Below are 25,472 nucleotides of genomic sequence, written 5' to 3' on the forward strand. Positions count from 1 at the left end.
AGACTCATTAGTTTCACTCTGTACTCTAAATTAAGCAGTATCAGGCCCCTCCTTCCACCCTCTCCCACACATAATACATCGTGGAAAAGCTATCTTTTTATTGGTTGAATATATTAGTCAGTCACAAGGCGTAAAAAGTACTGCCTCTGCTCTATTTGCATTTATGAATTAACAGATGTGCCTGGTTTGAAAAACGGATTCATTTCTTGATGGGAAGAAAAATCTTTAGTTTTTCACTTTATTTTTTTATGTATGGGATTTTCACTAACCTTGGACCAGTTACTTGCCAGGAAGAACGTAAGGTGAGTAACTGCACATCTTTTAATATAATGCATCTGCAAACTTTAGTGCAAGTATGAAATTATGTGGTTCTGTAATTTCTTTATATTGTTGCACAGCTACATTTGTTAACAATTCAAAATGGATATACTAGATTAGATCATTTGATAGCTACTAAAATCATTGAACGAGAGTTTATAAATAAGAGATTAAAACATAATCTTTATTATAAGAGGGAAGAGTTAATTTATTTTTCAAAATATCCAAGAAACATTTGTATTATGTACCAAAGTATATCTCTATGAGAAAATGACTCAAATCAGTGTTCATGTTTCCTTTATACTTATAAGTAAATGTTAATTTCGGTTTCTCCTGCTGTTTTTATGTGAGAAGAGAGTAAGAAAACATTTAAAAACCTCAGAAATATGTTACCTGTCCCCCAAAGAACAGGTATTAAATCATTTTAACTAGTAGGAGATGGTAATTGTGTGGAGTACATACTATTTAAAACTAACAAGCAAAATTTCTATTTCTATTTCCTTTGTCCTTTTGGCTTCTTTCCATACTGTATAAGGGAACATATAGAGATTTCTATATAAAGAAGAACATGCAAAATCTGAATAGCAATTAACTTATGTCATATCCCCCAATTACTCATTATGTGCTCTCACAACAAATCCATCAGGGGATTTAGTGTGAGCACAAAGGAAGGTGTCAAGCAGGATGATCTGCCAAAACTTGTGTTAAGGAATTCTTAAGTCATCAGCTAATAAAAACAGTAAGTACAGGTATTTTTTATTTGTTTCCAAATCAGTTAGTGCTTTCCTTCAGGTTCACTTTCAAGTAATAAATGACCTATACTCCTTAGGTGGTTAAAGCTTAGTAATGTTTCCTCACCTGGTTTATACAGAAATGACTGATTTATGTATTACACTGGTAAAATATACACCAAGAACTGTAAAAATCCCAATTCTGTTTTTGAAGCAAGATTAATGGGTTTAAATAATTTTAGTTCCAGAAGAAACCGTAGAAATCATACACATCAGTGATCATTTGAATCTAATAATATGTCATATTAATTCATTATGATGGAAACAACAGTTGCTGTTTTGTGAATGTTCTTTCATATCATAGATCTGGAATTTAAAATATATTTCAATTCTATGAGTAATTCAAGGTTCTTAAGTCTCTAGGAAGGGTGATTGTATTTTAAGCCTGATACATGTTACCTGAGTTTAGAGAAAGTAGGGGTCATCACTCTTCATTTACATAGTCCTTCCTCAAATTGGGTTTATACTTAAACAAAAAGGAAATCTTTTCCCTCTCACACAGCACCCCCCGTGATCTCCCATTTCCCACTTGCCTTTCAGAGTTTGTTCGTTCATTAAATTGTTAGTTCATTTATGCATGTAACACATAGTTTTAATACTTGATACTTTTAAATAGGCACAGTGCTAGGTGCTGGTTGTACAATGGTGAGCAAAACAGATATAGTCTCTGCCCTCATGGACCTTTAAATCTAGAACAGAGGTGCTCATTAATCAAATGAATGATATTGTTACAAATAAACTGTGAAATGTGCTTTGAAAGAAAAGTATGGTAGACTGTGAACACATATAATAGGGGGATCTGAACTAGTCTGAAAAGTTAGGGACAGTGTTTTTGAGGAAGTTATATTTGAGCTGTGATATGGAGGACATGACAGGGAGGTAGGGAGAAGGGCAGGATGGAGAACATTCCAGGTAGAGGGGACAGCAGGTGCTAAGACTCTTATGAGGGAAGAAGGGAACATGAAGCATTCAGGGAACTGAACTAAAGAACGCTAGTGTATCTGGAGGAGAGAGGGGCGGAGGCAAAATGAGCACAACTAGCAGGCTGAGGCCTTTCAGGGCCTTGTAGGCCTTGGTAGGAACCTGATCTTCACCCTGAGCAGAACCATGAAGGAGCTACTTCACCTTCATCTTCATGAAGGCATACTTGGGAGACTCATGATGGAACACCTGGTAAATCAAAAATATTTCACCAGCCACTGCAAGCCTAGGGCTCTTGATTACTTTTCATGTATTGCAGAGTTCCCTTTTACTGGAAAAGGGTCTGAATATTTTAGTGCTAATGTAGGTTTACTTTTTTTACATTAAAAATCAGTGTTTCTTAGTTTATTCACATGGATAATTTAAACCAGATAATCCTTTAGTTCTACTTTAGTTCAGAGATCATGTAGTGATGTGAAAATGCATGTGTACTGTATTTTGTCTTTGGTTGAGATTATGGCTTCCTTTAAAACCTCATTAGTTTAGGCTTATGGGTGTGGGCAAGGCCTATCCAAATTAGAGTTTATTTGAAAAAGAATATAGCAGCATTATTGTATGTCCATAGATTCATTGAAATGAAAGTAAGCCTATTTTGTGTGCTAAAAGCTTTTCGTTAGTGAACACGTGGAAATTTTTAATTAGTAGAGTCTCAAGCCAAGCATATTAATGATATGATAACTCATTCATTTATTCATATACTTTTATTCAGTAAACATTAAACTCCTTTGCTGACTAGATATTTTCAAATGACTTGATATATTATTATCTTATTTAGGTAAAATATATCTCAATTTTATGTTTTTGTTCATTAAAACATTTTAAAATTGAGTCCTTAACCTTGTATCATGAATTACGATTTTTGGATAAAGTTCAAATTAAAAAAATTTAAAAATCTATTTGTATATGGTGATATTAGAAAGCTTGAAACTTTTCAAGAAATATTTCTGGAGTATTAGTCTTTCTTTCATGTATTCAGTTACTGTTTAACTTGTACTATAGAATTTGGAGTTTAAGTAGGTAGAGATCTTTCGGCTAAAGCATATCTCTATTGTGGTTATATGATTATTTTGATCGGAGCCTCACGCTTGCTGCTCAGGAAATTTAATTTCTTAGTGCTCCTAGGTGTCATTTGATTCAGAGGACTGATTAATGCTAACCATACTCACAAGAGACATAGTATAAATCAGAATGCTAATTTATAAATTTTTAAAGTAAGGCATCTTTTAAAAAAGAATAAATTAGAAAAATTTATCAAAGTAATACATATACATGGTTAAAACAATCAAATGGTTCCAAGACACATAATAAATTATTAAAAAACTGTCTCCTATTTCGTCAGCTTTTCTCTAGTAACAAACAACTGCAAAATTCCAGAATCTTACAATCTCAAACATTTATTTCTCACCCCTGTTACAGCTACAGGTGGGCTGCCATGGTCCTGCTCCAGCTCTGTTTCCATGTCTTCTCATTTCAAGACCCAGACTTGAAATAGCAGCCTCTATTTGGACATGCCATTATCATATCAAAGAGAAAAGGGCAAGGGGTGGTAGACGCATGTAACACCTCTTAAAGTTTCTATGGAACTGGCACATTATTGCTTCCACTCATATTCCATTGGCCCATATTCCAAGACATATAGCCAAGCCTGATGACGGGGCAGGAAATATTCCCCCCACAGGGAGGTACTACAAGGAATATGGCCAAAGACAGAGATACATTCATCTCTGGGATTGCTGTTCCTAGGGAGTTAGTTGGGAACAATCATACAGTCCACGACTGTATGTATTAAATATTATTATTTAAATGATATATGCAGATGATTTCTCAATTTATACATTTTAGATTTTGTGTAACAACTTCCTTTTATTATCAACAGAGTATTTAACATATAACATGGTCTCTCAGATCCTCCTTTTGCATAGAGATCTCCCTCTAGGTTTCCCTTCTTCAGAGCCCTTTTGTCCTGTTGCTCCGATCTGGATTGATTCTCTCTAGGTCTGATGTGCAGTAGTCATCCTTAGGTTTCTCTTCATTGTTCTTCTGAGTTTGATCCACTGTTTATTAGAACGTATGCTTTCCTCTTTCTTGGTTTTATCCCTTACTTTCGTGGAGCATGTCCTCCATTAGCTTTTGAAAGGGTGTAAGAAATACATTTTCTGAATCCTTGCATGATTCTTGTTTTTTATTTCTGGAAGCTTATAGGACATTTTCTTTCTTCTAGTCTTCAAAATGTTACAAGTACCATATCTCACAACTATCAACTCAGAATGGATCCTCACATAGCTAAATGTAAATGCTGAAACTTTAAAACTTCTAGGTAAAATGAAAGAAAAAATCTTTGTGACCTTATGTTAGGAAATATTTCTTTTAGACACAAAAAAATGGACAATAAAAGAAAAACAAATTCATTAGACTTTTGAAATTTAAAACTTTTGCTTTTTGAAAGTCACCATTAAGAAAATGAAAAAGACATAGAATGGAAAAAATGATTTTCAATGCATATATCTGACAGAGAACTTGTATCTAGAACATACAAAGAATTCTTTCAACTCATAAGAGGACCATGAACTTATTTTTAAAAATTGGAAAAAGTTTTAAACACATACTTTACAAAATAAAATATATGAATGGTGTTAGACACAAGAAAAGATGCTCAGCATCATTAGTCATCAGGGAAATGAAAATTAAAACTACAATGAGATAGCAACCCACACCCATTAGAATGGCTACAATTAAGCAGACTGACAATACCAAATGTTTTGTCATAAGAATGTGGAGCTACAGGAAAGCTCACATGCTGAAACTGATTGGCAGTTTAAAAGTTAAACAAACTTATACATTATGACTCAGCCATTCTACTTTGGGTATGTATTCAAGAGAAACAAAAACGTATTCCACAAAACCCCATAAATGTCCATCAGTGGGTTCATAGACAAAATGTGGTATATCCATACAATGAAATATTTCTCAGTAATAAAAAGGAATGAAATATTGATACATGTAACAAAATCAGTGAATTTTAGTCATTAAAAATCTGAAAGAATCCAGGCACCAAAGAATATATGTTACAGGCTTCTGTTTATAATTGGAGAAGATACAAACTAATCTAAAGTGACAGAAAGTAAGTCTGTAGTTGCCTGTGGCTGAGGTGAAGGAAACATCACTCCATTGCAAAAGTGCATGAGGAAACTTCTGTGGGATGTAAATATTCTGTATCTTTATTGTGGCAGTGTGTCATAGGTATATGTCTGTGCCCAAATCCATCAAATTGTACACATTGAATGGACTAATGCAGTTTACTATACTTAAATTATATGTCAATAGAGCTGATAAAGTGAAAAAATAATTGCATGCATATATGAATTTATTAACAGCATCTAGTAGAATTATAGTTATCAATTTATCATCTTAAATTCTCACTAGCTGTTAGAGGTTGTATTACAAGGAGAATGGTGCATTTAATTTGTAATTGGTTCCATATAATTAATTCTAAAGCATTTCACTATAATATAGATTTAGTAACTCTTTAGATCCAAAATTATGTTTTGCATATAGATAATAATGTATAATATATATATTTCTCTAATTGTAAAAGTGTTGGGTTTATATGATAGTTATATATATATAGGTCTTGGATAGGAATCTCTAAATATAGAATTTGATCTGTATTCTCATATATTACAGGTACAACTTATGAAAAATTAAAAATATGCAGTAAACTAAAAACTTTTATGACATGACACAATTGGAGATTTAAACTGATGTGATAGTTAATATTAAAGAATTATTAATATTTTCTAGATATAATTGGGCTGTTACTTTTTAAAGTCCTTATCTTTTAGAAATACATACCTAAATAAATATAATTTCTGATATTTTCTTCATAATAATACTAGAGTGGGGAAGTGGGTGGGCACATAGGTAAAACAGGATTGGTTATGACTTGATAATTACTAAAGCTGGATGATGGGCACAGGTACTTGGGGAGGGTGAAGGAGCTTATATTTCTCTGTTTAAATTTGTATATGTTTGCAATATTCCACGATAAAAAGGTGTATATATCTTCTAACATAGCAATTTCACTTCTAGGAATTTATCTTAAGGAACTTCTCAGGAGTATGAACAAATAATCCATGATAATGTTCAATGTAGTATTGTTTATTAATTGGAAACAACTTAAATACTTAATAAGTTTTTAGTTTAAATAAATTAATACATTTGTATGATGTAATACCACATGGAATTCAAAATTATGTCAGAAAAATAAGTAATAACATGGGAAAATATTTGTGATATATTTTTAAGTAAAAAAAAATTACACACTTTAAAACGGGATGTTTATAAAAATCTGTTTAAATGATATAAAAAATAAATTATATTTGTGTGTAGGGTGTGTATGCATGTATGTAGAGTGAAACACTGGAAGGATATATTATTATAATTTATATCTTCATAATTTTCAGAAATACCTTTTTGGCAATAGAGTCTGTCTTTTTTTTAAATAAAAAAGGTTGAATATTTTTGCTTTAATATGTTGACAGTACAATGTGGTATAAAATTTCACTGTAAAATATTTTATTATGTTTTATTATTTGGTTATTTGATTTATTATTTGGTTATTATTTATTTTTGGTTGAACCTCAGTGTCTAGCATACTGCTTGGCACATAGTAAACTCTCAGAGTAGATTGTTTATTCAGTGAATGAACATTAGGGTTGATATTTAAAAATTTTTTCTACTTTAAAATTTTCAGTCTTTTCCTTATTTTCTTTGAAGAACATATATAGTATTACTTTTTAAATCAGAAATTCACTATTCAAAAATGAACAGTTTTGACAGGCAAAGGTTCTGCTCCTCTACTCTGAGATGTAACAAACCAAAATGTCCTTAAAATTACATATAAAATCTAAAATGTAGATATTTGTTCAGCATCTTTTTATTTTTGTTTCTTCTAGTTTCAGCTCTCCAACATCTTCAAATAAAGAAGTGGTTATGAACAATGGTAAGACTTGTGATTTCCCTTATGATTCCTTTGGGGGTGGAGGAGGGGTTCTGTCTGTGATGGGCTTCCCTGAACACCAGTACTGGCATCAGCAGTCTGATATGAAAATCTCTGAAACTACAGTATTCTAAATTATGAGCCAAAAGAGACTTAAGCCTGTACTTCGCATATTATTGTCACTCAATTACATTAATAAATATATGACACTTAGCCTTTGTACTCATATCATTTTATTTGACAGATCAGCAGAATAATGGAGGAATGAAACCAGTGCAGGATTTCACAACAATACGAATCACACAGGTATGAACATGTTAGGAAACTAGATTGTATCATAAAAAAAGTAAACACATTTCAATCAGGTCAGAGCCACTGTGAAAATATAAGTAATAATTTTATTAATAACTAACATTCTTGCTTGAACTTTAGGTAAGGAAATGTATTATGGTAATCTTATAGTTGAGAAAACACTAAAGTTTCACTTGCTGTCATATACAGTATTTTCATTACAATATTCAGTTTTACTTTTGTTCCTTTCCAGATAGGATCACTATAGTAACAGTTTATCTTTGGTTACTGGTAAACTTGGGTTGTTGCTGCCTGTTCAATTTTTCTTTTATCTCTATTTACACTGGAGTAATTGGTATGGAATAGTTGCTCTAGATAAGTGGATCTTCTTTCGGATAGAGACCTGCCTTTATGATCTCCAGAGTGACATACTGAAGTGCATTGTCTTGGGCTTCCTGGAAATCTGCAAAGGTTTCATAAGATGTAGAATAAAGTTAGAATACCTTGCTAGTTTATGTATATTAAATGACCTGGAACTACACTGTCCAAGACAGTAGACACTAGCCACATGCTGCTATTTAAATTTAAATTCAAATTGGATAATGTTAAGTAAAATTAAAAATTAAGCTCCTCAGTTGTACTGGCTACATTTCCAGTGCATAATAACCAATATCACAGGAAGTTCTGTTGGACATTAACGGTCTGGAGAATTACGCTTGATTTTCAGAAACCTCTTGTTTTCTTTGTTTAACATATTAATGAATTTATTTAAAGTTCTGAATTATTTGGGTTCTTATGATATTATTTTTTGAAAAGATTACCGCCATTAGTTTTAAGGCATGGTGAACTTTAAAAAAAAAATTAATAGACTTTTTTTTTAGTAGTTTTAGGTTTATAGAAAAAACTGACCACAAGTACAGAATATTCCCATATACCTCTCCAGTCTGCAGCCCCCACCCCTGCTAATTTCCCCTGTATTTAAAATCTTTCATTAGTGTGATGCATTTGTTAAAACTGATAATCCACTACTGATACATTATTAACTAAAGTCCATAGTTTACATTAGCATTCATTCTTTGTGTCGCACATTTTATGGGTTTTAACAAATGTATAATGATATCTATCTACTATTACAGTATTATACAGACTAATAGTTTCATGGCCCTAAAAATCTGGTGCACTCCACCTATTTATTCCCTCTTCCTCCCCCAGCACGGTGACTGGTGACTTTTTAAAGTCATTATTGCTAATATTATTACTTTCAAAGTTGGTTTTTGGTTTGTTTGTTTTTATAATTTGGTCCTTTACATTTTTGGTGCTTTGTGGAACTGGATTCATGTGCCTTTCAGGTATACTATCATTTTTAGGCTTGATAGGTCCACCCATCTTTTCCCCACAATAGCATGGACTCTGAAGCTAGCAGAGTTTCAACAGGTTTTGAATTGGCTCTTTTACTTCCAAGAAGCCTTTTGTACCATGGATACAAATTCGTATCTTAAATTTCATTTATTTGGTTAATTAGGCTCTCAATTACAATCTGAGCAGACAAAGATTTAGAAAAAGAACCTTGGAATGCATTCAGCCATCATAGCCCGGTTAATGTCTCTGTGGATGGAATTCCCTGCATTCTCTTTTGGGCCAAAAGAATAACAATGAAATTTAAGAATCAGACCTGGCTGGACCTTACAGATGAAGCCATTGGCCACAAGGCAACAGTGGACGCTGGCAACTCAAACTGCAGTGAAGGAAGTGCCATGTAACTTGACTGCTTTGCCGGAACAAGCCCTTAGGGCGAGTGTAGCCTGTTAACTGGGTGGTCCAGTTTTCTGTCATTTCGGAAAGTAGAAGTAGCTCCTTTGTACATGACCCTGACATACATTTCTGAGGAAACGTCTAATGTCTAAAATGAAAGAACAAGTCAGAAATTAATTTTTTTAATTTCTTATTTTTTTTCCCAATAATTTTCTTCTGAACACTTTAGCTAATTGCTATAATACTTTGTGGAAGTTCAGGATTCTGAAAATGAAGTTTCCCAAACTCGTTCTGAAAAAGAGAAAGGATTCCAGGCTCTATGTCAACTCCAAATGTGAGGTGTCAGACTACTTTTGTCCTAGCAGGAAGGAAATTGCATATCGGTGAGCAGAGTCATACATATTCTAGTGGGTGAAACAAAGAAAGCTGACTCCATCTAGCCAGGGCAGATATTTGATTCTAGGAAGTGTTCTGAAGTTATGGAACATTGCCTGTTTGCAAATGTGCAAGGGTAACTTTGAATGGCCAAATTTCAGAGAATTCTTTAGGACATTTAAAAAATGATTAGAATAATTATTTTTGACTTGAGATAAGCAGATTAAACAACTATCCCTATCGAAGAGGAAGTCAATTTCCAGTGCCTTTCTCTGCTTTTCAGCCATCCAAGCAGATATTTTTTGCTTGTATTTGTTTTGGTTCAGAGGGAGGAAGTCTGGCATGTCCCACTTGCTTTCTATAAAGCTCCTTGCTTTCAACATTTGTTGGCATAATGGAGGCTTTTGGAAGATTCTCTGCATTTGTTCTGGCCTGGTTTAAATGGGCAGAATGCTTTGTATAAACCATAACATGCTCTGTGTTTGTGGTGTGTGTGTGTGTGTTTCTCTGTATTATTCTTATATACTTTGGTGGGAACACTTTTTTATTTCTGAACTTTACTTCTCATTTAAAAATTCTTGATGATGGGTAAAAAATGGATTATATTCATGTATGCTTACAAGTTACAAGTTTTAGTAAGTATGTTGCTATTCACAATGACTGTCTCTTATCAGAGAGCTAGGGAATTGTAAGCAAAATCCAGAGTCCTCCCGGATTTGTTTATTCTGTTACAGCATAACTATCAAAGAGACTCCAGCATTGCTGAGAGCTCAGGACTGTTTCCTCAGCCTCTAATTAATTCCCTACAGTGCTCTTTATTTGTGGTCAGCTGCGGGGAGAGAGGCTGATTGCCTGGGGATAGTCTTGCCTGTCCATGGCTGACTGGCCCTCCTTGATTCCATTTATCCTGACGCCAGGGAATTTGTGGGGTAGATCAGGGCACTACAGCTTTTTGCTGGACTTTAGAAACCTTGATTATCACTGGGAACCTAGAGACAGAAAGAATGAAATCTTAGCTTCTAGGCCCACTTCTGCCAGTGAGCTCTGTGACTTTATAAACAGGAGCCACTCTAGGATCATCACGTGTGAGATGGAGATGGTGGCATCTATTACTAGCAGCTAACAGGACTGGAGCACTTGGAATTGGCCAGGCACCTTGTGAGGACTTCACAGGTATGTTATCTGTTATTCCTCACAATGCTATTGCGAGTTAAGTCCCTGAGTCACAGGTACAGTTATCATCGGTGTTTCAGGTGAGGGTGAGCTTAGGAAACTTGTTAAGATCATACAGCCTGTATGGTAGTAGAGCTGGGGTCTAAAACATCTTTAACAATGCCATTTTCCCTCCTCTCTCTTGGCCCTATCTCATTGCAGTGTGAAAATCAAATGAGGAAATGTATGCATGAGAACTTTGCCAAGTGCTACTCAAAGTATAAGATACTAATGACGACTAGAGTAAAATAGTGTCTAGTTACCTGGTAGAGAGGCCTAAGGAACCTTTGGTTTTCATAATACACAAGTTAATGATTTTTTTTTTCTTTGTCACTGCCCAAGAATTCTAGTGGGTGAGTTCTGAGCGTGTATCATCCACATTTTAGAGTCCTGCTCAGGTGAGTGTGCAGGCATCCTGGAGAGCCCTCCCAAGGGCATGAGGGGGAGGCTTCCCAGGATGTGAGGCATTCAAGGACCAGCTGCTGAGACTGTCCCTGATTCCTGTGAATTGCGTAGATTAGTGAGATGCCTTTGTTATGCTGGCAAGGAAATCTTATATTCAAGAACCAGAAAGGGAGTTGCGGAAAGAACAAACCCAAGCTAAGACATAACCATGTAAGGTCAAAAGCACAGATTTTAAAAAAATGACCATATTTTAGTGCTTGGAAACAAAATGTTCAGGGAAAGGCAAATTGTTGGCAGACAGATTTGCTACAGAAGTCTTTTTAAATAGTGAAAGCCTTACAAACAGAGCATAATCCCAGCATCTGTGTGTATTTTGAATTTAGGCAATTAAAGTCTCAAGAATTCAGAATCTGTTTTAAACATGGGAGGGTAGGGCGCTTGGAAGAGTAAATGAAGCTCTTTTTTGAGTGACTCCCTAGGTTGTATTTCCCCTTTATGGTGCAGCATGTGGTGCAGTGCTTGGCACATAAAAAAATCTCACTGAATGATTGCTGAATTTGCTTTGTTGAAATTGGGCCTCATGTTCTTTACTCCACAGCAGAGCATGTTAACAGCTTTCATTGAAATCAGGACTGCTGGAGAAAGCTCTTGGGACATCAGAAGCATGGAGGCCATTGAGCTGCTCCACCAGAGATTCGGGTGGGCGCAACGTGGCTTTGCTTGGAGCTTCAGTTCATTAGCTGGAGAGCCAATTTGTGGGTAACTAAGCTATTCTGATTCCTTGGAAGAACCAGAGAACTTCTGTTAGAGTAAGTGACCAGTCAAATTTATAAAGTACAATCCAAGAAGTGCACTTCATTTCTTTAAAGTATTTTCAGTAATTTGTAACATTATCAGAATATTGTTAGAGAAAAATCCTCTTGAAAACTTGCTTTACCGAGTAAATTAGCTTATAAAGTGTTTGTAAATGAGTGCTTCTAAGGTACCTAAGCTTATGATGTTAGGAAATAAAGATATTTCTTTTAGTGATCTTATTAATATGGTTAATTTTGTAAATACTCCTTCCCTTTCTCCATAAGTAGTAGGAAGATAAATGAGCTCAGTCACTGACATTTCTATTTCTTGATAAGTGGGACCAAATTGATGAAATTATATTTGTGTGATTTTTTTCAAATTTGTAATTGGACATTTTATAACCACCTACTTTGGCTTTTTTGTTTTTATAATGTATATTGAGGTGTTATAACTTCAAGACATTATAATGTCACATATCAGCGTCATCCTTTATATATTTAAATTTCTCACATTTTCCCATTTCAATTGTATTTAGCTTTTCATCATTCTTATTTTTCAACCTTTTTGAAATTTAAATGAAATATAATAAACTGCACATATTTCAGGTATACAATTTGGTCAGTTTTGACATACGTTTATACCTGTGAAACCATCATCACAAGCAAGACAGCAAACATTTTCATCACACTCAGAAGTTTCTTTGTGCCCCTTGGTAATCCATCCCTCTGCCATTCCCACCTTTCTAGGTAACCACTGTTCTGCTTCCTATTGTTATAGATTAGTTTGCATTTTCTAGAATTTTATATAACTATAATCATACAGTGTACGCTCTTTTTTAGTTTAGCTTCCTTCACTTAGTATAATGATTTTGATATTCTTCTACATGATTGCATGTGTCAAAGGAGTATTTCTTTTTACTGATGAATAGTAAGTATTCCTTTGTATGGATATATCACAACTTATTTATCTTGATGGAAATTTGTTTTTCCTCCAGTTTTTAGATAACTTTCCAAATAAAGTTGCTGTAAATATTCATGTACACGTCTTTATAGGAGCATACATTTTCATTTCTCTTAGGTGAATACCTAGGAGTGGAATGGCTAGATCATATGGTATGTGTATGTTTAGCTTATTAAGAAACTGCCAAATGGTTTTTTAAAGTGGTTGTAGCGTTTACCTTTCTACCAGCGCTGTATGAGAGTTCCAGCTACTTCACATCCTTACCAACATTAGGTATGATCAGTGTGGGACTACAGAGAAAATATTATTATGTTTCTGTATGGTTAGCAATTTCTAAACAAATTTTGCTCGGACCTGGGTTAAAAGATAAGTCTTGGAGTTAGTAAGGGATGTACCTCCTCACAGGAATGTGATTACATGTCAAGGAGTAATGAAACTCAGCACCATTGAGATATTCCAGGGCTTGGAAACCCAGAGAAGCTTCTTATCGTCTCCTTGGAGACTTTATTTACCTACATGGGTATTAGACATGCACCCATTTGTTTCCTTTATGGTGAGCTGTTTGCTCCCATCCAAAGGCTATTAAAATTCATACACTTTTATTTTTCCAAGGAAAATTTCTGACACTAAAGAAGCAGATGTCTTTCTCCTTCTCTCAGGAGTTGAAGGAGGAACGACTGTCTCCTGTATGAGCTCCCAGGTTCATAACTTTAGTGTTCCTTACCTGTGTTGTAAATCCCAGTATGTGTAGGATGGCATCTGGCTTTCAGCAGGGGAAGAATTTGGCTAAAAGGGGAACCAATGTGGTTATTGCTCTGGGTTAGTGATAATCTATCTCCCCTCCAGGAAATCTTGTGTTAATGTTCCAAATAATGTGAATAAATATAGATACTAACAGCTTAAGAGTGTTTTTTTTTTTTTGAAAAAAGTTTTAACCATACTGATTACTGTACTATGGCATCATATTGTGGTTTCATTTTATATTTGCTTGATGACTAATGATATTGACATCTTTTTATGTACTTACTGGTTATTTGTATATCTTCCTTTGTGAAGTGCATGTCTTTTGAACACTTTAAAGTTGGGTTTTCTCCTTATTATTGAGTTGTTAGTGCTATTTGCTGTATTTTGGATACAAATTCTTTGTGTATATGTGTTGTGAATATTTTCTCCCATTCTGTGACTTGCCTTTTTCGTTTTCTTAACAGTATCTTTTGAAGAGCAAAGGTTTTTAAAATTTGATAAAGTGCAATTTATCAGTTTTTTATTTTATAGTTCATACTTTTACATTTTTTCAAGAAGCTGTTTCTTACCCCAAGATTGCACAAATGTTATTTTATGTTTCTTCTATGTGTTTTATAGTTTTAGTTGTTACATTTAGACCTGTGATCCATTTGGAGGTAATTTTTGAGTATAGTGTGGAGTAAGGGTTATTCATATTTTGATGGACTGTGTTTCTGTTTTCTAAGGTTGTCTCTGAAGTTTGGTGATGCTGAAAATCCCAGAGGTATTGATATAAGGTAGGTACGGATAGCACTTTGGAATGTCATAGGTTCAGCACTTCAGATTAGCTCCATATAATTTATTCATTCAACATGTAAGTATCAAGGGACTGCTGTGTGCCCAGTATTGTGACACATGAAATGCCACATTTATCTAATTACACTGAAAAGTCAGTGATGTTATGATGGGATCCTATAGTAATACTTTCTTTAGTTTCTACCAAAGCAACTATACTTTTTCCCTCTTCCTTTAGCGGCCTAGAAAATACATGAACCTGAGAATGTGATACCTCTTTCCTCTGAGCAAAGAATAAGATATGTTTAAAGCTCCAAAACTGAGGCTCTAGTTTGAAGTTATTTTCTGTATAGCTCCTTACAACTGAGTCACACTTATCATTTAACTGTAACTAAAAATTCTCTGTTAGCTGAATTCCCCAGCAGACAATCAACATAGGCCTGCATTTTTCTGTTCATGTATGGAATAATGCATCTGCCAACGTTGGCTTATCCAAGCAGTTAGGAACTGCTCCAGGGGTGGGGAGCAATTTGAAAGCATTAAAAATTTTTTCTTATAAAAATATAATGTTTCCTTTCCTATAGGAGCAACCTTTTAGTGGAGATAAGCAGCCGTGTCTTTAACATTTCTTGAAAAACCAGAAGGATGTGCTAGGGCAGTCTTTCCTAAGCTGTGTTCTATGGAACACTTTTGCTCTGTGTAAATGTTTATAATATTTCCAGAAAAGGGGTCCTGTGGTGAAACGTGTTTGAGAAAGACTGCACAGCGTGTCCTCTTGGAGATTCATGGTATAAATCTGTGTGTTGAAGTTTCTGTGAAGACACGCTCTTAAGGAAGATTGCTGCACTTGGTGACTTTGATTAACCTAGCATTTCCTGTCTTTTCTTGTTGTTGTTGATGATTGTTCAGCAGTTAGTTGTGATTTTGGTGTTTTCGTAAGAGGAAATGAGCTCAAGTCTTTCTACTCTGCCGTCTTGTCTCCAGTCCCCCTTTCTTTCTTTTTTTTGCCTCTAACCTAGCATTTCCTATGTTTAACCTTGGAAAGCTCTTTCCTCAACATGTGCCTACATATCATGGGATACGAGTGTTTCACTGGTCATAATTTAGAACATGCATGCCATCATCTTTCAGAGACACTTTATAGAATCTCACAAGGTGACCAGACACATATACATATTTGTTTGATATAGGAATGGGGAATATTTTTGATTCAAATAGCACCTTTTAAAAATTTTTCCCTAGAGGAAAGTAGCTTTTTGATTATTATTTTTTCTGATGGTAAAGCTGTGTGGCTGACATTGTCAGTGTACCTTGTCTATATCCTCTTGGGCATTTCCATTTGAGTGCACTATAGTCCACCAGCTCAACTTTTTTTAAAAAAAATGATTTATTTATTTATTTAAAGATTTATTTATCATTTATTTATTTATTTTATTTATTTTTGGCTGTGTCAGGTCTTAGTTGCAGCATGCGGGATCTTGCATTGCGGTGTGTGGGCTTCTCTCTAGTTGTGGAATGCAGGTTTTCTCTCTTTAGTTGTGGAGCACAGGTTCCAGGGTGCATGGTCTCTGTAGTTTGTGGTACGCAGGCTGTAGTTGAGGCGTGTGAGTTCAGTAGTTGTGGTGCACAGGCTTAGTTGCTCCATGACTTGTGGGATCTTAGTTCCCTGACCAGGGATCAAACCTGCATCCCCTGCATTGGAAGGTGGATTCTTTACCACTGGACCCCCAGGGAAGTCCCCACCAGCTCAAGTTTAAACTTCCAGCCTTTCTTTGCCTAAAAGCTTTCTCTGGCCAAAGGGGCCCACTGCCTCCCATCTGTACCCCAGCAATGACTGAAAGAAGTCTGTAAATATCCTAGCTCCCTCACCCTCGGGTGAGATAACTCAGAGGTGTGTGTTCTACGCTGTCTCCCAGGATTCCCTGTGGGCATTAAGCCCCTGTCGCTCATGGTGGAAGCTTGCTTACCTTTGTCCTTTGGGGCTGCCTTCCATTCCTCTGTCATTTCTCTTCTCTCTCTTCTACATACTTTTGTTTGTTTGTTTGTTTTTATTTGCAATACTTCATTTAAAAATTTTTTTAATTGAAGTATACTTCAACTATAGTTCATTTACAATGCTGTATAAGTTTTGTACAGCAAAGTGATTCAGTTATACACACACACATATATGTGTATGTATATATATATATATTCTTTTTCATATTCTTTTCCATTATGGTTTATTTCAGGATACTGAATGTAGTTCCCTGTGCTATACAGTAGGATCTTGTTGTTTATTTATTATATATATAGTAGTTTGTATCTGCTCATCCCAAACTCCTAATTTATCCCTCCCCACCCCTTCCCCTTTGGTAACCGTAAGTTTGTTATTTATGTCTGTTAAGTCTGTTTCTGTTTTGTATCAGTTTTTAGATTCCACATATAAGTGAGCATTTGTAGAGACGTGGATGGACCTAGAGACTGTCATACAGAGTAAAGTAAGTCAGAAAGAGAAAAACAAATATCGTATATTAACACATATATGTGGAATCTAGAAAAATGGTACAGATGAACCAGTTTGCAAGGCAGAAATAGAAACACAGATGTAGAGAACAAATGTATGGACACCAAGGGGGGAAAGAGGAGGGGTGGGATGAACTGGGAGATTGGGATTGACATATATACACCAATATGTATAAAATAGATAATTAATGAGAACCTGCTGTATAACACAGGGAATTCTACCTCACTTTGCTGTACAGTAGAAACTAACACAACATTGTAAAACAACTGTACCCCATTAAAAAAAAAAAAAGAATACTACTCAGCCATAAAAAAGAATGAAATAATGTCATTTGCAGCAACATGGATGGACCGAGAGATTATCATACTAAGTGAAGTAAGTCAGAAAGAGAAAGACAAATGTCATATGATATTCTACGTTTTTTGGATGACTAAATTCCCCAATAAATTTGGGATCACCTCCACAAAATACTTGTATTCACATCCTTGTCTCAGGGTCTACTTCTGTAGGAGCCCAAGCTAAGACAAGGTTATATATATATCTGTTGAAAACTGAAAGATTGGAAAATACTGAGCTATAAAAAGAAAATGAAAATCATTCATAATCCAACCACCATTGGTCATCACAATTAACATTTGTTTTTTCTATTTTTACTTTTTTTTATTGTGGTAAAAGTTACATAACATAAAAGCTACAATTTTAAAGTGTTCACGTCTGTGGCACTTAGTACATTCACAATATTGTACAACCATCACCTCTGTGTAGTTCCAGAGCATTTTATCACTCCAAAAGGAAACTCCCTACCCCTTAGCAGTCACTCCCCATTCCCCCTCCTAGCCCCTGGCAACCACCAGTCTGCTTTCTATCTCTGGATTTGCCTGTTCTGGACATTTCATATAATGGGATCATACAACATATGACCTTTTATGTCTGACTTTTCCAACGTATCCTTTTAAAAGAGCAACTTGGAAGGGCAGGAACAGAAGTAGGCACTGAGCTGTTCCATCCACTTCCCTCCCTCCCTCTCCTTGTTTAACAACAGGCACCCTGTGTGGTTGCCAGGGGCTCTCCTGGGCTGCTGGAGCACCCTTTGCCTGCATGTCCACCAGAGGGCCAGACATCCCCCAGGGCAGCCCTAACCAACAGGCGTTTCCAGATATCCCAGCAGGACAGAGCCAAAGTCGCCCTCCAGGGACCCTGCTGGATGCACGCCCTTACTTGTTCTCCCCTCCCTCCGCCTGTTTCACATCTTTCCTCTCCTGTCCTCCTGGGATTTTCTTAAAAAATCACTTGCCCACAAATCCTTGCTCAGGCTCTGCTCCAGGAACCAGCACAGGTTTGAGAGGCCAGGGCAGAGGGTTTCATGTCCCCCAGGCCCATGGGCGTGCCATTCCTGCCCTCAAGTGGGCCAAGAGACACAGAACCAAAGACCCTGTGGGCTGGACAGCTGTTTGGCAAAACGACCTGGTGTTTTCACCAGGAAGGATTTTTTCGAGCAGTTCCGTTGGTGCATTAATGTTCCCACAGCACTGAGGCTGTGTCACAACAGCCTCAATCTCAGGCCATTATCTGAAATAGGGCTGCAAACAATGTGGCGGGCTCCACCCCAGCCCTGAGCACAACAGAAGTCACTTGCAGGGAATCCAGAGCCAGCCTGCCCTTTCTGGGAATGGCTTGTCTCTCCCATTGCCCTCTGGAACAGCTGACTCCAGAGTCCAGATCTGAGATGTCCACCACCTCCATCCTTCTGGCCTTCAGCGTTCTCGGTGGTTTGTTGCAGTGGGCGGGGATGGCCAGACTCAATTGCATCCCTCAAAAAACCTTTCTGTATCTGAGTCAGGAGCCCAGGGTGAGCAGGGGCTGTCCCATATAACAACGAATGTTTTATAACACCAGGCCAGCACAGAGCATTCTATTTAAACGAGCACAACCTATTTTACAGATGAGGAAAGCAAGGCCCAGTTGGGTTGTTTAACAACACTTACCATACCACTAATAAGAGCTGTATTTCTGAGAACTCTTTTGGCTGCATAAAGTCAAAAGGTAACTGATTAATAGGATTGAAAGTGTTAGCTTCAGACACTTAACTTACCTCACCAGGGCAGCATCTTTCTCCATCTCTTGGCTCTGCTGTCCTTGTGTCAGTTTCATTCTCAGGCTGGAAAGATGGTGGCCAGCTGACAGTTATCCACTTAAGCAACATAAAAGAACTCTGTTGTAGCACAGCTTACATCTTATTGACCCAGCCTGGGGCATATGCCTCTCTCTAAACCGATCACAGTGATTAAAGGGCCACAATACACTGATTGGCAGGGTCCGGGGAGACCACTGAGAGGGGAGAGGGTCAGCCCTATACACACCAAGATGCTGTTCCCAGAAGGAGCAGGAACATAACCTACAGGTGGGCAGAGCCAGGATCAAAACCCAAGCTTTCACCCTGAGCTATACTGATCTCAGCTGCTTTCTTTTTCTTTTTTCCATTTAAAAAAATTGAAATATAGTTGATTTACAATGTTGTTAGTTTCAAGTGTATAACAAAGTGGGTAATCATATTAACATTTTGATCTCTGTCTTTCCAGAATTTTTTTCTATGCAGTCACACATTTTTAATGAAAAAAGTGATCATGACATATGCATGTTATAACTTTTTTATTGCTAGAGAATATTCCATTCCAAAATGGCTAAGAGTAAGGGCTCTGGTCTCAGATGGGATTCTAAGCCCAGCTCCAGTGCTTACTCTCTGAGTAAACTTGCACAAGTTAGTTACTTAACCCTTTTGTGTCTTAGATTCCTCATCTGCAAAATGAGGGTAATAATATTCTCTATCTCATGGTGTTGTAGTGAAGATTAAATAAAATATACATAAAGAATTTAGAGAGATGCTTGACACATAGTAAGAGCTATTTTATTTTTGACCATTATTTATTTAGCTACTTCTATATTATTGTCCATTTAGTTTTTCTCAGTTTTTTTGCAATAATAAAATTATTTTAATTTTAAAAAAGAAAAAATACCCAAGCTTTTTGTGTTTTTCCTTTTGTAGGAATTTGTATTGCTCACTTTGGGGCGTTCTCCTGTTACTTGCTTTCATTCCCACCCATCAGGAGGCTCTTGTTCAGAACTAGAAAGTAAAAGCCTCTCTCTGAGCCAGTTCTACTACCTGACAAAAGAGGGCGCACTTGTACTGTTCGTCAACAGTGTCCTGCATCAGCAAATGTAAAAGTGCTTTGGGGGTAATACTGTTTTATAATCATTGTCAGATTCACCCTTACCAGTTACAACAAATTGTCCATCCAGAGCTGGTTTAGTTTGCACCGAGTCGAGGTTATTTTCAATAATTCAATTCCAATAACTTTTAATGCAACTGGCATGTTTGCTCCATCAAGTTACTCCTACCACTGCCAACGCGTCAGCAGCCTGCAGCGGTATGATGCCCTTTTGTTGCCCAGCGACACCAATGATATGTCAAGCCTGTGGGAGGTCACTTTTGTTGATTTCCAGGTAATAAACTAAAGCATATGCTCAATGCACCTGTGTGTTTGGTGCCAAAGAAATTCTGTTTGTTTGAAAACATAGATGTTTAAGGAAAAGAAAGGAGTAGATATCTTTAAAATTATATTGGTATGAATTATGTTCTTTATCTTCTAAGGTATGAAATAGGATAGGATCAAGTATTTCCTCTTCCTGCACAGTGATCCCCCTGCCCCCCAGAAGGACTTTCTTTTATATAAAGGTTTATCCAGTCACTCATAATTATCAGTGAGGAATGCCAGCAATGTAAGCCAGAGTGAAGCTGTGGCATGAGCCCAGTGACTGACACTTCCTGGAGCAAGAGGCCCTTCTGGGGAGAGGAATTGTCGGACAATTATTTTATTTCCTTCAGGGAGAGGAGCAGTGATCCTATCAGGGCAGATAAGAAGTACATCTAAAGTGTGAGTGACAGCTTTGGCATTTAGCATAGGAATGGAACTGTCAGCCAGGGAGTCAAAAATATCCTAAAGATCCTCTTGAAAGTATTTGGGGAAAGGCATAGAGGCATAAGAAGTTCCTTTTCACCAACAGAATCTCGGGCTGAGAGACATCTGTCAACTTCCTCTGACCTGTTTACCTGTGAAAAAAGCTTAACTTGTTCTTCCAACTCCCTGAAATAGGCAGGGTTTTACATGTCCCTTTTATGGGTTCTTCCCAATCTTTTCCACATATAAATATATATTTATTCCCCTTCCCCCCAGGTTGGAGAAGTGTGGTGAGGTAGTTTGGGGTAGGGAAGGAGTTCGCATTTTGGAGTTCGAAAGACATGGTTTTGAATTACTTATCAGCCACTTGGGCAAGTTACTCCACCCTCCTCTCGATTTCTGACCTATCTTTATGGATGTAAAGAATTCATGGCCTAATATATATGTGGCAACACCCAGGACCGGGTTAGGCGTGGATTAACAATAACTAATACTTATGAGTCCTCTTTGTGTGTTGGCACTGTTGTAGTTATTTTACATATTTTGTCTTCAAAACTTATCATAATGCTGCAAGATAGCTGTTATTATCCCTCTTTTACAAATGAGATGACTGAAACTCTGATGATTACATAATTGTTCAAAGTGGTATAATTGGTAACTGGTAGAGGCAGAATTTGAATTGTGGACTGGCTCCAAAGACAATTTATAATACATGTAATATATATATCTATTTATATAATATTTATAAAGTATATATTATATCTATTTCTCTCACACTTTTAAAAGAGAAGTAGGTGGAAAGGGAAATGAGGAGGTAATAATGAAAACAAGGAATAATCCACACATAATCTTGCCTAACAGATGAATTGACTGATTTATATCTCTACCTTGTTCCAGAAATGACTTACAATGACTTATAGAAATACTTCAAGAAAAATAACTTTGAAAAATGGGCAAACCACTTCACACCCATTAAGTTGATCATTATAAAAAAAAAAAAAAATCCCCCAAACTGAAAATAACAGCTATTGCAAGGATGTGGAGAAATTAGAACCCTTGTACATTGCTGGTGGAAATGTAAAATGGTGCAGCCACTATGGAAAACCGTATGGTGGTTCCTCAAAAAATTAAACATAGAATTACCATGTGATTCAATAATTCCACTTCCGATTATATACCTAAAAGAATTGAAAACAGAGACATGCACAGATATTTGTGCATCCATGTTCATAGCAGCGTTATTGACAGCAGCCAAAAGATGGACATAACCCAAATGTCTATCAGTGGATGACTGAAAAACAAAATCTATCATGCACATACAATGAAATATTATTTAGCCTTAGAAAGGAAGGAAATTCAGATAAATGCAACAGCATGAATGAACCTTGAGGGTATTATGCTAAGTGAAATAAACCAGACACAAAAGGACAAATATTTGTATGATTCTACGTATGAGGTACTAGAGTAGTCACATTTGAAGACAGAAAGTAGAATGGCAGTTGCTAGGGGCTGGGGGAAGAGGGGACTGGAGAGTTAGTGTTTAATTGGTACAGAGTGTCAGTTTTGCAAGATGAAAAGAGTTTTGGAGATGGATGGTGGTGATGGTTGCACAATGATGTGAATGTACTTGATGCCCCTGAACCGGACACCTAAAAATGGTTAAGATGGTAGATTTTATGTGTATTTTACAATAAAAAGTATAAACCAAAAAATGGGAAGACATGGGATTAAGGAAAACAAAAGGAGGAAAAGATCAGCTAAACCACTAGTGAAGCTGGTACACAAAACCATGAGACCATCTGTCTGCCCTGACTGGAAGCAGCACAGTAATTTCACTCTGAAGCTCTTGAGCAGCCAGCATAAGAAAGAATCACCCTTTACGTGTTCATGGGGTTCATAAGACTACTGAGAATGTGCTTGTGAGGAGCACATTCATCCCTGGTGTTGTGCAATGCGTGACAGCATCCTCAGCAGCAGCCTCATGGGGGACAGAGCACTGGGTGTCAGAGGTGGACCTTGTAAAACACTCTTCATGTGGACAGATACAGAATCAAGCCCAGTCCAGGGAAGAGGTAGTGCTGGTGGTGATGGAGGTTAAGGTATGCATACAAAAGGCTGCGTTCCACATCTACAGCTTTGCTGATCTATCTGGTTTATTCTAGGAATAAAGTATAGAGTGATGTCACATGCATGGCAAACTCAGGTGCCTCAGGTGAAAGCTCACATGCCTCAGGTGGGCCAACTGGGGACTTTGGCAAAATGTAGCCGGCATCACAAGAGGTATATTTTATAAAACTTCAGCTAATTTTTGCTTTATAGGAATGCAGGCCCAATCTTGCTGGATCTTCTGACTTTTCAATTAAAGATAGAAATGTAGATTCCTGGGGGAGGTTTTCAGGATGTTCAGAACTCTGGGCCAAACAAAACTTACCTGTGGGCTGGATACAGAGTGTTTACAATCTCTAGTCCAGAACATGGATAGACAACGTGTCCCTCAGGCATCCTCCACAGATATTGTTCTCAGTCAAGTCTTAGGAGGTAAGTGGCAGTCAGCATGAGGACATTCTCTTTGGCTGGAGTTGTAGCATCAGATGAGGCCATCTTTTGTCATTGAGGAGCTTGACTCTTCAGGCTAGTGCCTGAAGAGAAGGCCACTTTGCCTCTTCATAGAGTGGGCAGGCCAAGTATCCTAAAAGCCAGGCCAAGAGTCTCCTTCAGCAGTTGTTTTGGTTCAGTCTAAGCACAGGTAGTTGGGCAAGCAAGGCCCCTAATGTCTACGGTATGATGGGTGGCTACAATCATTTTAGCATGGAAACATGGTAAAGTGCCCACCTAAGTCTTAAAAATGAATCCTCTGTAAAGCATTCATGGATAATTCAATTTTCTGATGTACCCTTTTAAAACCAACTAGGTGACTGAATGAGTTGTAGGGTTATATTCTAAAAGCTAGCTGAATGTGGAAGCTGCCTTCTACAAATGATTGTTCTCATTTAGAATCATTACTCTGTAGACTCTGTACTCCCTGTTTCTTTATTGTGATAGTATTTAGATAATGGGGCCAGTTGTCGATTTGAACCTCTCCTAGTTCCAAGTAATTAAATCACTTCATTGCACATATGAGAAAGCTTTTCTTTGAATTCTCTGAGCAGACTGCAAGTGGTATACAGGTCTTCCAAAAACAGTACCAAGTCTGCATGGTACATCTGATAAAGAAGGAGAGTTAGTGATGGGGGGAAAAAGAGACACAATATACCAGGAGTTATGGAGTTGTAAACTGAGAAGTGCCTCTGAAACCAGACTGCTAAGGTTTGAATTACAGCTTCATTGTACTTAATACTGTGTGACTCTGGGCAAGTTACTTAACTTTTCAGTGCCTGTTTCCTCATCCATAAATTAGGATAAAATAGTAACTTATTCATAGGCTCTTGTAAGTATTAAATGAGTTAAGACAGTGTCTGGTATGTAAAAAAAAAAAATCTTCAATAAGTGTTAGCTTTTATTATCTATATTTTACGTCACTGGGAATCATATCTTCCCTTAAAAGACTCTTCCTATCTACTTCCTGTCAACAGAATCAAAGGCAGAGAAAGTGAGAATTACTATTCTTTGCGAAATTTATATTAACACATAAAATTTTGAGTAGGCTTTGAATTTTAGAGACAACAGACGTGGTTTTAGGTGAACTAAGGATCAGATAAAAGAGGTTTTATTTCAGAGCCTTGAATTTCTCTGGCCACTTAATTATGACAACCATATATCCCAGAGTTTCTGGGTCAGTCTTGATTTAAAATTAAGTTTCACTGTCCCCACGAGCACACTCACATTTGTTAGATAATGTGTTTAAATTATTCAGCAAGTATGGCCCCAGTATTTAAATTTGACTGATTAGGGCTCTAGAACCCCTAGCCCAACTGTGAAGCAGATTTTCAGAGGAAAGAGTATGTCACTTCAGCTCTTTTCTCTTGACAGATCCAAGGCTTTACCATTAAGGGGGGGACAGTTTTCCAAGGCCCGAGACTGCACCTCTTCCTTCTCACCAGCCATTCCAGTCAGCCTGGCAATGTCCCTGATCCTGCCCTGCACATGCTCATCTACCTGTGCTATCTGGACTGGCACTATGATTTCATCACCTCTCTGGCTCACTTCTGCCAGTTGAAAGCTCGAGATGCATCAGAAGAGAAGGAGCTGCTGAGGAGCCAGGGAGTCGAATGCTATGAACTGAGAAGCCAACAGATCTGCAAAATTTATGTTTAACAGCACAGGTCCCTCTTCCTCAGGAAGTCCACGATAGGCTCTGAAAGGAGGTGTTCCTGTTGTGTGCTGTTTGACTTGTGATATAAGATTTTCACCAAAAGGCTTGATTTTCTTTTTTTAAAGGAAATACATGCAAAGAATACATTTTGGAACATCCACTGGCCTTCTTAGATAGACTTGGAGCAATGATAAAGGTATCTCAGGAATCCCACGGAGATAAAAATGATTGCTGCCCCAAGGTGTCTTGAAAGTAAAAGAATATTTCAAGTTAGGGACCCCCCCCCAAAAAAAAGAATGATGCAATATAAAGAAGGGAAAACACACTTGGTCTTCCTTGCCTTTGTCAGTTTGGATGTGATAAA

At 36.9% G+C, this 25,472-nt stretch overlaps 1 protein-coding gene across 1 annotated transcript; it reads left to right on the forward strand.

Moving 5' to 3' along the window:
* Nucleotides 1–209: 209 nt before the first annotated feature.
* LOC101328310 (V-type proton ATPase subunit S1-like protein) lies at nt 210–25,266 on the forward strand. Its single transcript, XM_073802270.1, is given in 11 exon segments — nt 210–239; nt 241–302; nt 7,046–7,092; nt 7,334–7,395; nt 8,903–8,929; nt 8,931–9,136; nt 14,349–14,399; nt 20,161–20,401; nt 24,826–24,837; nt 24,839–24,926; nt 24,929–25,266. Coding segments are annotated over 11 exon segments (1,008 nt in total). The 3' UTR covers nt 25,111–25,266.
* Nucleotides 25,267–25,472: the final 206 nt, after the last annotated feature.

Source organism: Tursiops truncatus, chromosome 3 (assembly GCF_011762595.2).
Source record: "Tursiops truncatus isolate mTurTru1 chromosome 3, mTurTru1.mat.Y, whole genome shotgun sequence".
In the NCBI taxonomy this organism is placed as follows: domain Eukaryota; kingdom Metazoa; phylum Chordata; class Mammalia; order Artiodactyla; family Delphinidae; genus Tursiops; species Tursiops truncatus.